The sequence below is a fragment of the Osmerus eperlanus genome, chromosome 1, assembly GCF_963692335.1.
Source record: "Osmerus eperlanus chromosome 1, fOsmEpe2.1, whole genome shotgun sequence".
Lineage (NCBI taxonomy): Eukaryota > Metazoa > Chordata > Actinopteri > Osmeriformes > Osmeridae > Osmerus > Osmerus eperlanus.
The window spans coordinates 22,850,649-22,868,947 of NC_085018.1; the positions used below are offsets into that span (position 1 = coordinate 22,850,649).

Sequence of the window (18,299 nt, forward strand, 5' to 3'; positions counted from 1 at the left end):
CCCAGAATTATATGGTTCCATCTCCCCTTCACAATGTAAAACATTTTGTAGTTTAGTTTTTGTAGACTATGACTTTAAAATATTTTTGGGCTAACACCCAACAACAAATAATCAAGTATATAACAAAAATGTCAGATAGAACCCTAATTCTAAGGTAGCGTTTGATATAAGCTTAGTGAACTCAGAGTACTGTAAATTCCACGAACTGAAACTGTCATAACTTATATCGATTGATATAATAAATAGACTAACCCGGATGTTACAACGGTTGTTACAAACAATATTTGGCCTTCTACCTATGGAAGTACAACGGTAGGCACACGTTGAATTCACGTTTCCATTTTAGTCCAGCAGAGTGCGCTTGTACAGTGAACTAACAGCACGCACAGACTTCTGCGTCACTGGCTCCCCTGCCTCGCTCTACCGACATTTCGTGCACAAGCGAGAAGAACACGGGGTGGAGAGGACGTACGAGAGCGTCTCAGTTATTTAAATAAGATCTGTTAATTGACAGATATTTCGGTAAGGAACACAAAACAGCACAGCAGTTTACACATATGCAAAGAGAAGCAGATTCATGTAGATGTTCTATGTGCAAGTTAACTAGAGCTAGCTAGCTTGAGTTGCTGGATAGCTAGGGCAGCTTGTTTTGGTGGTTGGATGGATGGGCTATTTTGTCTTGAGCTAGCAAGTAAACGGTAGCTTATAAGGTAGTGGTATTGCTTGTAGCTGTCGACCATAATGGTAGCTATGATAATATTGCAGGAAGTAATGCAGTTGTGTCTGCTTGGTGGAGTTTTAAATTGTGGTTGGAAATATTGCTGACTATGTAGGAAGGTTCACTCAAAGCTAGCTAGCTAGTTAGCCGTCGCTCATCCTGCTGGGTAGAGCCGTTTTCATTGTGAAAGTCTCAGCGCCATTTTGTCCCTTGGATTCATGTCTACTAATAATCTATTAGGTTAGGAAACTATTGGTCCAGTTGGTGGGGTGTCCATAAACCTTCAGATTTTATTGAGAACATATGGTGCGTGTTTTTCTCAACTCTTCCCTGCACTGCGGCTTTGTTGTGTTAAAGCTGAGAGCCTAGATGGCGTATTTCCTGCAGTTCCAAACATATTTCACTGCCCTTTCTTGTGATGTTTCCAGTGTTGTGATAAACCGAATCCGCTGCAGCTGTTTTATTTAGTTTTTATGGATAAAGTAGGCCTATAGATGATGGAAATTATTATGGCCAGCTTAGATAGTCTAAACGAAAGATCACGCATTGAACACTGAAGTGTCCTACTGTACAGACGTGTTTTTGTAAACTGACTTTCCTTCTTAAATGCAATAGGAAACCATTCTCTGTAAAGAACACTGGTTAAATTAACCGTTTGTGATGGAATCCCCCTCCCTTGCGGAAGGCTTCAGGTATTGTGCTGTTGGCTGCTCTGGTTAAGGTTGACTAGTGTTGCTACTATTGCGAATGTGGACCTCTGTGTGTGTCTATGGATCAGACTAGTTAAGTGCCGCTTTTGGGGCTTCGCTGCTGCTGCTTAAACAGTAAAGTCTTGCTTTTGAAGGGCTTTATTTTTTTTACTGCTATTAAGGGTATGACTTGGGCCCCTGTTGGCTAAATCTTACATGGTGCTGGTTGTGTTTTTCTGGCCTTGCTGAGAAATAGGGCTATTCACATTGTGCTTTTGGAAGCTATGGTATGTTTGTGAAATTGAACTTTACTACACTTGTATGTTTCAGCTGAACAAATTTCAGCTGGAATGTGTTGAGCTGGTCGGTAGAGATCTGGTGCCTTCTCACAGCTGTGGACCAGAGCTGTGACCGTGTTGACAGCTGTGCTTAGGTGTTGAGACTTTACCTTGGAACTGGGTCTCTGGTGCTGCTTACCTGAGTAACAGAGAGGACAACATGGATGCTGTGTTCTGTGGCACTGCTGAAACACAGTCCACAACACCAAAAAGTATTTGTGCCATTCGACTGGGAAGGGAATCAGTTTGTAGCCTCAGAAGTGAGCGGGAGTGGTTGACAAATCCCACAAGCTGGGAGGGAGAGGGCCAGTTGGGCTAGTATCGCCCATATCCTGTGTGAGAGGATGGTTTAGTTTCTGCCTTTGTTGTTCTCCTTTATCCTCAGCATTGCATTCATTGGCCAATGTTCTCGACCTCTCATCTGACAGCTTGTAAGATGGTAGGGTTAGCACGGATGTTTGCTCATCATGACATGTGCATTTGTTTTTATTGCCTTGGTTTCTATTGCCCGGATGGATAAATCCGAATGAATCTGACGGTTATGTTGTTGCCTAGGTCCGAGCATGGCTTTGCTGTCACAGGTTTGGTGAAGGAATTTGTTAGGTTTTAATGCTGGAGAGCAGGCAAAAAATTCACATTCACAGATCTTAATCCGGTAGGCTAGATCAGGTTTGACCCTGTTTAATCTCAGAATTCCAATATGCTGTGTTTAACTGAAATCCACCATCAAGAATGATTGGTCCAGAAAGTTTCTATTTAAGACCTCTACCTGACCTTTCACTACCTTCCTGTGTTTCTGAATGTTTGCCATGTCTTCCAACCACCACAGACAACCAACAAACTGAAAACCCTTGAACACAACAATGCGATTAAAGTTTGGGGATGGGGGGGGGGGGGGGATTCCTGTTTTTCACTGCACACGGTTGTTGCCTTCAGTGGCTTGCATGATTCTTCTTCTTCTGCTGTTGTAGTAGTGATCGATTTGCTGTGATGACATGCTTTGTTTCAACACGAATACGAATGATATGTTTTTGTCTCAACACATAGCCTCTGAGATGCATGACGTGTGTGTGTGAATTGTCGGCTGTGTTTGGCTTGATGGCAAAGCAGCCACTCAAGACGTCCCCCCTCCTCCCACTCCTTTCCCCCAGCCGTTGATGCACTGGTAGACACTGTCCTGTATTTTTCTCCCAGCTCCGGCAAGCTACCGCAGGCTACTGCCTCAAACTGTGACACACTGGGGCTGAGGCCAGTGTTTCTGTGAGGAGCTCTCTCTCTCTGCCTGCTGTCAGCTGATGTCCCTGTCTCCCATCTCCTGTTCTTTTGTTGCAGTCTTGAGTTGATGATAATAATTGCTTGGCGTCAGGATTGGCTTGGATATCCTGCTGTGTGACTGTGTATCGAAGCACGTCTTGTTACCCAAGGTAAGCGTGTTGCTATGCCCGCAGAGTGGTAGTCGGCCGCCTACCTAGTCGCACACACCTCACCGTTAGATGCCACTGGGGAGGGCCAGTACATCGCAGGTCATGCCCACTGGGCCTGATAAGGCTCCGTAACCTGCTGCTTGCTAGCTGACCTCACTCAGTTTTTCAGACCTCACTCACTTTAACAGACTTCAGGTTACTAGGGTCAAATTACATTTTACCTAAAGGCCTGTTTTGAGGGGGGCTTGCTTAACCTTAAAGTTTGGATTCAGGGAAAGTTCCTTTGGTTTCATTGCAAGAAGTGGCTAACTCAAGTACTCCCAAGTATAAACATGTTTAGGCCTAATAGATTCATAGACGGTATTGATTCGGTATCCATGACAGTTCTGTGGTGTTTTTTTCTGGTCTAGCCCATAGACACCCTCATTGTAGACAAAGCCCAGGTCTACATTTAAGCTCAACTAATGAGAACAACTCATAGTATTGAAAAACTGATTTCAAGCACTGGATTCAAACTGATGTTATGAATTCATATTAAAAGTAGATAGTTGGTTGCTATATTCGTGTTTATGGTCTCTTGTCTGCTGTGTTTGTATTTTGCCACCCTCCGTCTCCCCCCCCCCCATATCTCTCCACTGCGTCATTCTTTTCATCTTCAGCCATCTCTTTCTCCTTCCCTTGCTCTTTGAACAGTCTATCCTACCTCTCCCAGTAGCCCCCCCCTCTCTCTCTCTCTCTTTCACTCTCTATTCCGTCCTCCATGGTCTGATGGTCCCTACCCTTTCTCTACAGGTGTGTAAAGGCCAGGGCCAGCTGACAGGTGTGTAGTGGTGATGGCGGTGGTTATCCGCCTGCAAGGCCTGCCCATCGTGGCGGGCACCATGGACATACGGCACTTCTTCTCCGGCCTCACCATACCGGATGGGGGGGTTCACATAGTGGGGGGGGAGCATGGCGAGGCCTTTATGGTGTTCGCCACGGACGAGGATGCCAGGCTAGGTATGATGCGTACAGGTGGGGCCATCAAGGGCTCCAAGGTGTCCCTCCTGCTCAGCAGCAAGACTGAGATGCACAACATGATCGAACTGAGCCGCCGCCGTTTCGAGACAGGTAGCGGCGAGACCGCTGCCGGTAACGGCAGCCGGCCGGGAGGACCCCCCGCCAGCACTGCTGGGAGTGGGAGGGGCTTTAGCAACACCACCACCGCCACCACTGCACCCTCTGGCCATGACAGCGGTGGCAACAAGAACCCATCCACTTATGCCTCCTCCTCTGGCAGCATGCCGCCAAGCTTCAGCAACAACTACAGCAGCCCCGCCATCACCACTCTGGCCTCCCACAACTCCGGCCCCCCTCCCATCCCCTCCCTGCCCCCCATGCCTACCATCCCTCCCATGCCAGTCCCTCCTCCCGTTTCCTCCCTCCCACCTGTCCCGACCGTTTCCCCCCTCACCCAGGGGCCACCTGTGCCCCCTATGTCCCATCTTTCCCACATGTCAGCCATGCCTCCCTTCAACCCCGGCGTGCCACCCCCTGGTGGCATGACCCAAGGCCTGCCCTTGGGGACGCCAAACCATATGTTCCTTGGCCATATGAACCCCCTGGCCTCCCTCAATCTGCAAGCACACATGAAAGCTGCCGTAGGTGGTGCTGCAGGTCTTGGCGGGCCACCTGTAGGTCTTGGGCCAGATGATCTGTATGCCCATCTCCAAGGACTTCCCTTCACAGCCACAGAGATGGACATTCGAGATATGTTCCAGGGCCTGGGGCTCGACTCGATCCGCCTACTGAGAGACAACATGGGCCGCAGCAGTGGTCGAGCCCTGGTCAAGTTCTTCTCCCCCCAGGACACGTTCGAGGCGGTAAAACGCGGTGGCGCCCTCATGGGCCAGCGATTTGTGGAGATCAGCCCCGCTTCTGAGCGACAGTGGGCAAGCGTTGGTGGGCCGGCCCACTCCAAACCCAACAACAACAACCAGCAGGAGTCCCAGGACCAACATCGACGTGGCAGCATGACGTCGGCCTCTCCCGGGGGCCGGGGGGAGCGTGGGCGGTCCCGCTCTCCACAAAAGCCGGAGTTCTGTGTTTACCTAAAAGGCCTGCCTTACGAAGCAGACAAGAAGCAGATATTCGACTTCTTTAAGAACCTGGAGATCGTAGAGGACAGCCTGTATATCGCCTACGGTCCTACCGGCCGTGCCACGGGGGAAGGCTTTGTTGAATTCAAGAATGAGATGGACTACAAGGCAGCCCTCGGTTCACACATGCAGTACATGGGCAGTAGGTTCATTCAGGTCCATCCCATCAGCAAGAAAGGAATGTTCGAGAAGATTGACTCCATCCGTAAACGCATGCAGGGCTCCCAGGGTGAACAGAAGAACAGCTCCGACCCGGCCAAAGGTGCCAGGAACTGCGGCCACATATCCAACATCCCCTACAATGTGTCAAAGAAGGACGTACGCCTGTTTCTGGAGGGGGTCGGGGTGTTTGAGGACAGCCTGAAGGTTCTAGTGGACGGGAACGGTAACGGATTGGGCCAGGCTGTGGTGCAGTTCCGTTCCGAAGACGACGCTCACAACGCCGAACGGCTCCACCGGCAGAAACTGAACGGCAGGGACGCCTTCGTGCACCTGGTCACCTTCGAGCAGATGAAGGAGATCGAGAGAAACCCTCCACCCCAGGTCAAGAGGGGGCAGGGTAAGGTTCAGGGTCAGGGCAGCTCCCAGGTTCAGGTTCACGCACAGGCCCATGCACAGGCCCACGTTCAGGCCCAAGCGAACCCCTTCGGCATGACAGGAGAAGAGTTCAACTTCCTCAGAAACACAGTAGGGAACCTAAACAATGGGCCATTCGTAGGCCCGTTTCCAGGCCCAGGTAATGGCCTAGCGGGGCCCCCTCCACTGCCCCCCCTGGCAGCAGGTCTGGGGGACGTGGGTCTAGGCCTTCCCCCTCCCCTGGTGGGACACATGCCAGGCCCTATTCTGGAACCTCCAGGGTTCCGGCCCGGCAATTCTAGTGGACCTCCAGGTTTTGGTCAGCCGCCATTCGACAACAATTCTAGAAAGAATGGAGGCCAGGGGCGAGGGGGTGGAAGTGGAGGGGGGGGGGGAGGAGGACAGGGTCGGGGTGGGGGAGGAGTACCGGGAGCTGACCCCCTCAGAGGACAGGGGGCTGCAGGGCCAGGAAACCCCCGCGGTGGGGGACCCACCATCGTCAAGATCCAGAACATGCCGTTCACAGTGACTGTTGATGAAATCATGGACTTCTTCTACGGATACCAGGTGCTCCCTGGGTCTGTTTGCCTACAATTCAGTGAAAAGGGCCTGCCCACTGGGGAGGCGATGGTGGCTTTCGAGTCCCACGATGAGGCCATGTCCGCCGTCATGGACCTCAATGACCGCCCGATAGGCGCCCGCAAGGTCAAAATCAGTCTAGGCTAACTGACTCTCTCCCAGTGGTAAGAGCCTCTTGTTGAAATGCTGAGGTATCTCACAATCTCTCTCTCCTTTTTCCCTTTGTTGAAATTCTTTACAAAAGTACAATTATTTAGTAGCAAAATATGAAATGACAAAAAAAAAAAAAAAGTGCTGCATCACTTTGATGTATGAAGATGCTTTACTGTAGCGGTTCTGCGTGGATTTCCTGTTGGTTTTCAGCTGGCCATGACATGGTGATGATGTAGGAGCTGGAATCCAATCATGTCCAGAGGTGAAGCATGCGATATGAGTGTTTCTCTCAAACAGACTTGATGACAGACACAGGTCTGGATGCAGGAGTGTGGGTGGAGATAACTGAAGGGTGGTGCTTACTCCATCCTATTCTTGAGGCATGTTAGATGAGTTTCTCATAATGACGATGTGACTCCTAACCCTAACCTGTGTCTGCTGTAGGTTGAACTTTAGCTCTTCCTCTCCTCTTTCTGAAACTTTCATAAAAGGGGTTTCCTCTACACCTGCTGCCATGCAAGGTGCCACAGAGGTCACAATTTTGCTCAAAGCTGTTTTCCCACCCACTGTCAATAAATGCAAATGTCAATGTTGTTGCTCTCTTGTGTGAAAGAAACTGTAGTGCTTGTTTCTTCAATGTTAGATATGACTGATTTTTTTTAATCTTCAGAGTTATTGCAGCCTGACCCATGAAAGCTCTCTCTGCCTCCGTTTTCTTTGAACCTATAAGCTGCTGTTTCCCAGATGTAGATTGTGTAGCGTTGTAGTGTCATCTCATCAGAACAACTGTTAAGTTTCATTCATTCGACGTGGCAGCAAATGAACTCATTGGGTGTGTGTATATAGCCTCCTGTCCTACACTTTTGTCAATAAAATGGCATTCCTGATATCATTTATCTAACAGGTATTTTATGTTAATTCTCTGCTCACTGCTTGCTAAAATCATTGGGAACAATAAAGTTATGTGTTGGCAGAGTTTCACCAGGTAGTAGGTTTACACACAGCCTGTGTTGCTATGGTTACAGAAAGCAGTGCATTGCCATGGTAACTCAAAGCTTAAAGAGTTGGGGACCTACAGTGGTGTGATGCTATGGTAATGCACAGCTGGGTGTTGTCGTGGCAATGCACAGCTAAAAGTGTTGTGATGCTGACACATACCCCGGTCTCGTGCTGCTATGGTAACGCACCGCTGGGTGTATGTTTCTTTGTTACAACAGCAGAGGTTTCTGTTCCTGCCCAGGGGATGCATATTTGCCTACTGATGCTGCATTCAGAGATGAAATGGATTAACCAGGACAATGTCAAACTGACGTTTGAAGGCCGCAAACCGATGAGACCAAATGAGCGTGTGTGTGAGAGTCATTGTTGTATGCATGTACACCTGCAGCGCTCGTGAGCGAATGTCGATTTCTGGATAACAGGTCAGAGTTCAAAGGAGACATAATCCATTCAATTAAACACAATAAAATCAGTGGTGCCTGACTGCAGCAGTATAATCTGTGCAGCGCATGTCTAGTCATGAATGTGACAGCTGGTAAACACATTCTTTTTGTGTGTGTGTGTTTGGAAGAAGTTGAAGGATATACATTTATCAGTGTTTTTTTCTACAAGGCTTTCTAAGCTTACAGAGCGGTCCAGATACCTCTTTAAAACTGTATAAATCCATACCTGGACAGATCTAGCCTTCTATAATCCAGGATGGAGATACTGTAGCTGGTCTGTTTGTGTCCTTGTGTATGTGTCTGTTTGTCCCTCTGGTTCTGCCCTCAGCCCTGGGGAGAGGTCTGGCAAAAGCACAGCCATGAGTAAACTTAAACTAATAGAGGTTATGAATGTTCATTTCTTAGTTTGTGTAAGTAAGGCAGAGAAGAATAATACATTATTTAAATACAGTATTGTGCTAGTTGTTAGAAGGTGTGTGTTTTACAGTCACAAGTAATGACTTCAGGAAAGAATGAGAGGGCTGGGAGATGTGTGTGTGCGTCTGTGCAAAAAACAGGTTGCTACCCTTACGATCCTGATCATGTGACCTCACTGCTTGCTTGCTTGCTGCTGGTTATAAAGCACATGTTGGATGTGGACTGTGAGGACTGAGTTCCTACCTAGAACCTAGTTCCTAGACACTAGAACCTGCTGCTACTGCCGCCGTGCTCTGCTGTGAAAGAGGTAGGTACATTCCTGGTCATACCTGTAACGGGCTGTAGGGGGCGCTGGCACCATGGATTCTGGCAAAAAGGTTCTGTGTGTAATATGGATACTCGTAATTGATAAAGGCCTCTATATAGAGCTTTCACACTTCTGGAAGTGAAATTATGGATCTGTGAGGCTAGAACAATGCAGACAAGACACGGATTTAATTCCATGAAGTATTCCAATATCCCGTTCTGTTCTTCGCCGACACTCATCCTTCCAGAGCTGTGTTAATCGGGATGCTTTGAAAATAAGGCTGTGGCAAAAAGGTTATTTTATAACGGTCAAAGTTTTACCTGTGGTCAGTGCCTCAATCTGGGTCAATTTTCAGAGTCCAACAAGGTGATGTGAAGCTGTGCTGATCGGAGACCTGAGGGATGAGCTAACTAGCTTGGTGGGGTGATATGTTGGTGGGAGATGTAAACATTAGAAGGGATCTGTCGGCCCAGAGATGAGGGAGGGTGTAGGAAGGACCGCGAGAGGAGAATAGGGGCGTATGTGTTCTTTTTCACCAACTTTGTTTTATCTTGAATAAGCATGTCTCTTGTCCTGGTGGTTTCTATAAACAAGACATGCCTAACCTGATAACGGTTTATGGCAGGGATGGACTGAGCTGAGCAATGTGAAGAAGAAAAAATTATAGGCTATATTTTGTTTCTATTCACTGAGAAGAGGACTATTCATATAGTCCACACAATGCGAGTGTGTAGTCGGTATTTCTCTATAGGCGAGACAGTGGAGGGAATATTGGCTCACATTGAAGTTAGTTACCCTAGATTACCAAATTATTTTAGGCAGGCAGCAGCACGAGTGTGTTGCCTATTTAAACCACTTACTAGCAACCCCGCCCAACTTATTTCGATAGCTGCAACCAGGCTGTGCGGGAGAGAAGCACAGCATAGCAGACATAGGTTAGCGAACGTTGCATAGTTACCCCCGATAACAATATGTAACTGATTATTAGTCTGCTCCTTTAGTGGTCTTTTCACTGGGGCCGAACACCGTTTTGTATTTACTTTGCATACCTCCATGTTTATGTTCTAAAGTGGAAACTCACGTCATAACGTGCAGCCAGTCGTATTACTGCGGCTCTATTAATAATAGACCTGATTGTGCACTTGTGTTTAGGATATGACTGGCTATAAAGCTATATTCATGCGTGTGTAAAACTGCAAGGCCACTATGAAATCTAAATGAACTGCAGGGATTGTGTAACATCTTTATTAAACGAGCATGGGCGCACTTCCGCAAATTCCCCCTCTACTGCCAGAAGAACATGAGTGATGTATCAGCTGTCCAATAACACCGCTTGCAGAAAGGCAGTTTATCCAATGGTAGGGCTGTTATGTAGCTGTTCATTTGCCACACCTTTTGTGAACGTCGAAAGTCAAATCATCCATTCATTGACATTAACTTGTACTCAGTTCGACGTGGTGGGTCAACATAGCATCGTTGTACGTTGTTGTTGGGTGAAACAAGGTAACTTGCTTTGATCGGAGTTTAATCGTTACCCTTTGATGGTGTTGCGAAACGTATAGTTGCTTTTGGTTAATCCACTTGATACAAGACTGTATCAAAGTAGGTTTGCTTCGACGAAACGGATGCATTTTTTGTCTAAATGAACTGGGTGTGGTGTGGCCAAGTCCATCGCTGTGATCGAATCGTTCTGTTATTTTCCAATTGCAATACTTGAAGACTTTTGCTGAAGTTCATGGTTGTGAAACATTGTAGTTCTATCTCTCAAAACGAAACGAGAAAAGCCGTCTTTTTTACCGTGATCTTGTGGGACTTACAAGTTAACCCTATTAACCCGTCTAACTGGTCTATTTCTTTTTCAGATGGCGACTGATTGCGTGTCGAAGATCGAGCTCTCCATCTCGTGCAGCAACCTTCTAGACAAGGATGTTGGTTCGAAGTCTGATCCGCTGTGTGTGCTTTTGCAGAGCATTGGTGACGACAAGTGGGCAGAGGTAAGAATGAAGAGGGGGGGGGGGGGGGGGGTTGCGGCCGCGTTTGGGTAGACCCATGAGAAGAGATGAGGACTAGACGGGCGTGGGAGAAGAAATTGAGCGGCTGAAGATATGATGCGTGTGTGTCTGTGTGTGTTTGTATGTGTAGCTGGACCGTACAGAACGTGTGAACAACTGCCAGGACCCTTCCTTCAGCACGCGCCTGCGTGTGGACTACTACTTTGAGAAGGTCCAGAAGTTGAAGCTGGGCGTCTACGACATCGATAACAAGTCTGTGGACTTGACCGATGACGACTTCCTGGGAGGGCTTGAGTGCACTCTGGGACAGGTGGGTGTCACTCATCAGTACTTCCATCACAGCTTGGACCGATTGTATGGTCATCAAAATGATCTTACTACTAACCCAGTCAGTCAGCTGAAACAGGGTGATGCTAGTTGTGGGAATGTTTCTAAAGCAGCTTTGCCCCGACAAACGCCACAATTCTACAACAAACGCCAACAAACACCAACAGTCGGGTCAGTGTGGGCCAGCAGTTTGTTTGTGTGTGCAGAATGTTGGAGTTCGTTGGAAAACGCTCTACATTGGTCAGACCTTCTGCAACTTTACCCGATCCGACTGTTGAACATGTTGAACTCTTCCGACAATGACCAACAAACACAAACTGCTGGCGGACACTGACCCGACTGTTGGTGTTTGTTGTAGAATGTTGGCGTTTGTTGTAGAATGTTGGCGTTTGTTGTAGAATGTTGGCGTTTGTCGGGGAAGTGTGCAAGCTGCATATGGAACTTTAATTCTGTTGAAATCCCTAGAAAGAGTCCAGGTGATGTTGTCATAGATGTTCAGTGAATATCCCTAGACTAGAGTATCATGCTAATGTCCTTTAACCACTGTAGCTACTGGATAGATGATTCCATCAAACAGATAAATATCCCATCCGTTATCTTCCCTTATTCACCCTAATCAGTGTTTCCCAACCCTTTTTCAGTCATGGCACCCTTAGAAAAGTTTCTAAATGTTGTGCCCACCCCCCCCCCCCCCCCCAAAATCAAAAAGACTTAACTCTGCATATACTGAATTCTCCTGATTGAGGAACGTTTTTAACTCTTCCCTCAGTTCGTAGAGTCGTGCCAAAACCTTGCCGCGTGATAGCCATCGAACAGCCGTATGTAAGCTCTGACGTTCCGCTCCCATTTCCTCACATAAAATTGTCTTTTCAGTGGGCGTGCCTTGATGAAATGAACTATATCTAATGCTCTGTCCAGTACATCAGAGTTCCTTCGGGAGCGTCTTAGCTACCAGTGCCTCCCTGTGTAAAAAGCAGTGAGTGGCTTTCACATGTGGGTTTTGCGCTCTGACTCTGCTAATGAAGCCCTTCGTACTCCCCGTCATGGCAGCGGCTCCATCAGTACATAAACTGTGACAGTCCTTCCAATTCAACCCCCCCCCCTGTTCAAGATACTCTGTCACACAATATTTCTTCTCCCATTGTTTTGTCAGGCATTGATTTACAAAATAAAAAAGTTTATTTCATGCTGTCGCCATCTACGAATCAAACATTTGCCATGAGCTGAGCGTGCATGCCCACTAATGTCAGTCGACTCATCCAGCTGCAAGGAACATTTGTTGAAGGATTTTACACGGCACCCCTGCTCTCGTCAGACGGTACCCCAGGGTGCCGCAGCACCCCGGTTGGGAAACACTGGAGTAGACAACCCACTGTAGTTCAGTCCTGTGGGGGCTGTTTTAGCTAACACCCATGTATGTGTGTGTGTCCCAAGATTGTCTCCAGTAAGAAGCTCACCAGACCGTTACAGCTGAAGAAGGGCAAGCCTGCTGGCAAAGGAACCATCACTGTGAGTGAAACTTTGTGTGTGTGTGTGTCACTTGTGGCCAGCATGAACTGTAGATGTCTGAAGGCACCTTTAAAATTTACATTTCGGCATGCATAGTATTCTATGTAAATAACTCTAATTTGTGTCCGTTATGGAAATGTTCTGATAGTGTCTGTGTGTGTGTCGTGTGTGTGTGTGTGTTCCAGATCACAGCAGAGGAGATTAAAGACAACAGATCCATAGTTTTGGAGGCGGCAGCTAAAAGCCTGGATAAGAAGGTAAGGAGAGATGAAGGACAGTAGAGATTTAATGAAGCCTCTCGTCATTCCGACTCAGCACTTACAGAGGTGTGTGTGTGTGTGTGTCAGGATCTTTTTGGGAAATCGGACCCATTTCTGGAGTTCTTCAAGCAGGGAGACGATGGCCAGTGGCAGCTGGTGCACAGAACAGAGGTAAACAACACAACGCTACACACACACTCCAACACAATACACACACTCTACACAAAACAGCTACACACACTCAACGTTTGACACACGCCAAAGGTACCTCACGTACACACCGGCAACACTGATGCGCTCCACACAAGACACACTTAGAATGCAAGAAATGTTCTCGTCTGTGGAACATGGAAGACCATTGTGTGTTCCTCTGTCAGGTGGTGAAGAACAACCTGAACCCATCCTGGAAGACCTTCACCGTGCCGCTGCAGACCTTCTGCAGCTGTGACTTGGAGAAGAGCATTAAGGTGAGTGCCGTCTGGAGGACAGGACCATGACACTAACTTATACACCCACAACCACACACATGCATACACACACACACACATACAATAAAGAAATGCTCACTTGCTCTGGAAAATTAGTGTCTAACATACGTGTTTGTATTCCCCCCCTTTTCCCCTCATTGTGTTGCTTTCTGGTATGAAATTCGCTATATAAAGTTTGATTTGATTTACACCCTCCACCCACGCAGGGTCTAGCATGCTCTATAGGACCCGTAGTCGTATTGTCTGAAAGGAAAAGCTGTTTCTTTGTGTTGACTCCCTGCAAGTTTGTTTCACTGTGAAGCTGTTTCCAAAGCCTGTCCTAATGGATAGACTATCAGTCCTGATCTGTGTGTGTACTACTGGCAGGTTGTGTGTTATGATAAGGACGAGGACACCAGCTCTGACATGATTGGCCAGTTCACTTGTACGGCTGCCAAGCTGTTGGAGGGCAAAGACAGAGCGGTGAGCCCCTCTCTCGCCCCCCTCCTTCTCCTTCTCACCTCTGCTCTCCTCCTCTCCTCTAGGTTCACTGCTCTGACTATGATAACGATGGCTCGCATGACCTCATTGGTGTTTTCCAAACTAGTGTTGCACAGCTGCAGAAAGCTGCCCATGGTTCACCGGTGAGACCATGCTTTTCCTTTCTATCTACAGTACATCAGTGTTCACTCCTTCCGTCTCTCTCTGTAGTAACATTCACTCCATCCTTCTCTCTCTCTGTAGTAACATTCACTCCATCCTTCTCTCTGTCTGTAGTATTCTTCACTCCATCCTTCTCTCTCTGTAGTATTCTTCAACACTTTTGTCTATCCTCCTTCTCTATCCTCTACTCTGTCTTTATTTAACCCCACTTTTTCCCTATAGGGCTTTTAGAAACTGTATCTATCTACAGTGGGTTGTAACTTTTCCTTTAGGTAGAAATGTTGTACTTGGTCCCTCTGACTTTTCCATCTTTATGTCAGTATGACATCCTTTAGTTTCTGAAATATATTGAAGTGTGCTTTACAGTGTAGAGGATCTGGTGATTACGATGTGATCAGGTATCATTATTTGACCACTAGTGTGCGCTGTGTCCCCAGGTGGAGTTCGACTGTATCCACCCTGAGAAACAAAAGAAGAAGAAGAGCTATAAGAACTCTGGAGTGGTCATTTTCAAGTCCTGCCAGGTAGGTCTATAATATTGATATTTCCACAAACGTAGCCTTGAGTTTACCAAGACTACAGTACCCATAACTCAACAGCAACCCTGTCCTGGTAGCATGTGGCTGTCCATCATGAGACCCTGTGAATATACGTGTCCATGGTAACAAGTGGTTGTGTCCATGTCCATGGTAACAAGTGGTTGTGTCCGTGTCCGTGGTAACAAGTGGTTGTGTCCGTGCCCATGGTAACCAGTGGGTGTATTCTCCCTGCAGCTGGCGGCTCAGTACTCGTTCCTGGACTATGTGATGGGAGGTTGCCAGATCAACTTCACGGTATGCCACTCTCCCTCCCCAGCATGGCGATGCTGAGGGTGGGGATAGGTCACCTGAGTCTCTCATCGTAGCTGGACATGATAACCAGACATGACATCCACATTTCCTGGATGAATAACTCATCTTCTTACTGGGCTACACCTGATAAAGGACATGTAGGCCATATAAGGACATAACACCACAGGAAGTTATCATCCCCAGAGCACAGTTGAAGTAAAAGCATGGTCTGGCCAGTATTTGCGACCATATAAAGCTCACAATCCTGTACACCCTAATATGAGCTGTAATTAAATTCCCATATCCGTATCTGAATATTCTACTGTTCTGAATATTCTACTGTCTTGAATATTCCGAACATTCTACGGTCCTGAAGATTCTAAGTGTTCTGCTGTCCAGGTGGGAATAGACTTCACCGGGTCCAACGGAGACCCTCGTTCCCCCAGCTCTCTGCATTACCTGAGCTCCGACGGGCAGAACCAGTACCTGCTGGCCACCTGGTCTGTGGGTCAGGTGGTGCAGGACTACGATACGTAAGAGCCTACATTCTACACCTTATATTCTACACCCTACATTCTATGTGCACTCCTGATTCAAATTCATAGGTCATTATCAAGCTCTTCAGAAGCCTGATAACGACCCATTCATTTGAATCAGGTGTGTTAGAGCAGGGATACATAGAAAACATGCAGGACAGGGTCTCCCAAGGACCAGGATTGTGAGGCCTCTATACATTACACCCTAAACACAACACACTAAATTCTTCAAACTTAAACACTATACTTACGCCCTGATCCTTCTGCCCTCCTCTCGTCTTCTCCTCAGTGATAAACTCTTCCCGGCTTTTGGCTTCGGAGCCAAGGTTCCTCCAGACTGGCAGGTCTCCCATGAGTTTGCACTGAACTTCAACCCCAGTAACCCCTACTGCCAAGGTATACACCACCTGATCCTGACCCCAGCCCCTAGAACTCCTAGTCCAGCAGTATAAACACCCTAGCCCAAGCTGATGTAAGCCCTAGGGGCAAGCTGCACAGATACAGTACTGAGTCCTCAACTACACTGCTGTTGTGTGTGTGTGTGTGTGTGTGTGTGTGTGTGTGTGTGTGTGTGTGTGTGTGTGTGTGTGTGTGTGTGTGTGTGTGTGTGTGTGTGTGTGTGTGTGTGTGTGTGTGTGTAGGTGTCCAGGGCATCATAGAGGCTTACCGTTTGGCTCTACCCCAAGTCAAACTGCACGGTCCCACCAACTTCTCTCCCATCATCAACCATGTCGCCCGTCTCGCTGTTGGGGGAGCACAACAGAACAACGCATCTGTAAGCTTACACACACACACACGTACAGAAAGTTACAATACACACACAAAGGCAGACACACTGCTGTGTTAAACACGTTTAACTCGCCGTATTATCATCTGTCAGTGACTCGTGTCTTTTTCTCTCTTCCTCCTCGTTTTCCTCTTTCTTAGCAATACTTTGTACTGCTGATCCTGACTGATGGAGAGATCACAGACCTGGACCAGACCCGTGACGCCATCGTAGCCGCCTCCCGCCTTCCCATGTCAATCATCATCATCGGAGTGGGCGAGGCCGACTTCAAGGTGCGAGTGACGATCACCTACTGGAGCTAAATACATTTACATAATTTGCCATTCACTTATAATATGTAACCTTTATATAATATAGTGTATTATTTTATGAGACAAGAAACATTCCATCTAAGATGACTTTTGATTCACAAATGCATTCATTCATATAAACACTCACTTGTTGGTTGGTTGGTTCCCAGGCCATGGAGATGCTGGATGGAGACGATGGTGTCCTCAAGTCCCTGAGCGGGGAGTCAGTGGCCCGAGACATCGTCCAGTTTGTCCCCTTCAGGCAGTTCAGCAATGTACGTCTCTGGAACCCTCTGGACTCTTTCACAGACACGTACCTGTAGGATAGTACCTTAAGGATAGTACATTGATACACTTATATTGTTACACCTGAACATTCATGCCAATGAAGCATATTGAATTTAATTGAATAGTACGTGTAGGATCGTACCTTAATGACATGGTCGCTGCAAAATAATATAGAACAGTACTGAAGCTGTTGGTAACAGCAGCATGTTGCAGTACAGTACCTGAGTTTTCTGGTCCGTGTTGTAGACTAGCATATCCTGACCAGGACACACCAGTCTATCTTAGTAGCATGAGGTACCTACACTGTAACATATCCTCGCAACACTCATTGTTTTCTCTCTTTGTTTTCCCTCCCAAGGCACCTAAAGAGGCTCTGGCCCAGAGTGTTCTGGCTGAGGTACCCAATCAGCTGGTGTCTTATTTCAAGATGAGGAAGCTTGACCCTATCAGTCTTCCTGGTGCTAAAGCATAGATCTACCTCTGGAGCCACATCTCTTTGCCACTGCATCTCCTTACCACAGGGGGCACCAGAGGTCTATGCTGTCACTTTATCAGACTGTAGAACCACTTTCTGGAATCATCCATGGTTGACTATATAGAGGTTTAGACAACACTCCTTACAATGTGGAAGTTTAGCAACAGAACCTACTAGTAGCTAAATCTCTCCCCTAAAAACAAAGTTCCACAATTTGTTACATAAAGTTCTTACGTCCAGTGAAATTCTACATAATGATAACCAAGAAAGTACACGTAAATACTTTCAGGAGCCAATGTTTGACTTTTCTTGCCAATCTTGTTTCAGTTACCACAAACTTGTCCCATGTCTGTCCCATATCCATAATGAATCTAGTTTTACAAAAGGCTCATGGATAATCAATTGACTTTGTCCAAACCTTGATATATTCAACCTCGGAATCATCTCCAACTGTGATCTTCTAACAGTGCCTTGAAGACCACTGTTTTACCTTGTAATCCCCCTCTTAACTATTCCTCTCTTGTCTAGATATTCATCTATAGTGTATGTGCTGTCTGTCATGCTAGCAAGGAGGAGACTGGTCTTCTGACAAACATTATTCCATTTACATTTTTACATATTATTAATCTTTTTATATGAGTTTTATCTAGAATGTTACCATAGACACACCCTATGTGTCATGTGTTCCACACTTTTCTCCCTCAGAACCTAATGAGCTTGGGCCTAGCACCCTTCTAGCTAGCTGTTACTATTACTAGCTAAACTGTCTGCTGTCTAATGCTTTAGCTGCAAACCAACTTCTATGCAAACTAAAACGCCTTAAATGCTGCATGATAGTTGCTGATTTTATACTATAATCACTTTGCACTTCCTGTCTGATGCTGGACACGTGTTGTGACTCAACAAGGCACGGCAAATGTATTTGTTGGAATACACGCTGCGATAGAATATGCATGTGCTGCAATGGGAAAAGAGTTCAATACCTTTTTCAATTCAAAACATTAGGAATTTATTAAAAACTATTCAATGAAAAGAAAATCGATAGATGGATTGAAATGCCATAGGATTTCTGAT

General features: G+C 46.8%; 2 protein-coding genes across 6 annotated transcripts; both read left to right on the top strand.

Annotated features, from left to right (window-relative positions):
* The first annotated feature begins 379 nt into the window (after positions 1-379).
* LOC134027778 (copine-3-like) lies at positions 380-17,835 on the top strand. Of its 4 annotated transcripts, XM_062470890.1 has the most exons (17): positions 475-522; positions 3,078-3,169; positions 10,644-10,775; positions 10,924-11,103; positions 12,555-12,629; positions 12,815-12,886; positions 12,977-13,060; positions 13,267-13,356; positions 13,902-14,000; positions 14,457-14,543; positions 14,793-14,852; positions 15,249-15,382; positions 15,675-15,781; positions 16,027-16,160; positions 16,313-16,444; positions 16,633-16,737; positions 17,109-17,835. In XM_062470890.1, the coding sequence occupies exons 3-17, from the start codon at positions 10,644-10,646 to the stop codon at positions 17,220-17,222; spliced, it is 1,605 nt and encodes a 534-aa protein (XP_062326874.1). In that variant the 5' UTR covers positions 475-522; positions 3,078-3,169; the 3' UTR covers positions 17,223-17,835. The 4 variants fall into 4 exon arrangements, with proteins under 4 accessions (XP_062326883.1, XP_062326853.1, XP_062326874.1 ...); XM_062470899.1 differs by lacking the exons at positions 3,078-3,169; positions 13,902-14,000 and adding an exon at positions 13,744-13,839 and having other exon boundaries at positions 380-522; XM_062470869.1 differs by lacking the exon at positions 3,078-3,169 and having other exon boundaries at positions 380-522.
* On the top strand, positions 385-7,516 carry rbm12 (RNA binding motif protein 12). Of its 2 annotated transcripts, XM_062470835.1 has the most exons (3): positions 476-522; positions 3,078-3,169; positions 3,962-7,516. In XM_062470835.1, exon 3 carries the CDS (start codon positions 4,003-4,005, stop codon positions 6,607-6,609), a length of 2,607 nt encoding a protein of 868 aa, XP_062326819.1. In that variant the 5' UTR covers positions 476-522; positions 3,078-3,169; positions 3,962-4,002; the 3' UTR covers positions 6,610-7,516. The 2 variants fall into 2 exon arrangements, with proteins under 2 accessions (XP_062326827.1, XP_062326819.1); XM_062470843.1 differs by lacking the exon at positions 3,078-3,169 and having other exon boundaries at positions 385-522.
* Positions 17,836-18,299: the final 464 nt, after the last annotated feature.

Bases quoted from the DNA above. Each gene is read 5' to 3' on its own strand.
- rbm12 (XM_062470843.1), top strand. From the start codon at position 4,003: ATGGCGGTGGTTATCCGCCTGCAAGGCCTGCCCATCGTGGCGGGCACC.
- LOC134027778 (XM_062470869.1), top strand. From the start codon at position 10,644: ATGGCGACTGATTGCGTGTCGAAGATCGAGCTCTCCATCTCGTGCAGC. The intron at 13,357-13,901 runs GTGAGTGCCGTC...CCTCTCCTCTAG, and splicing joins ACTTGGAGAAGAGCATTAAG to GTTCACTGCTCTGACTATGA. The intron at 14,853-15,248 runs GTATGCCACTCT...TCTGCTGTCCAG, and splicing joins GTTGCCAGATCAACTTCACG to GTGGGAATAGACTTCACCGG.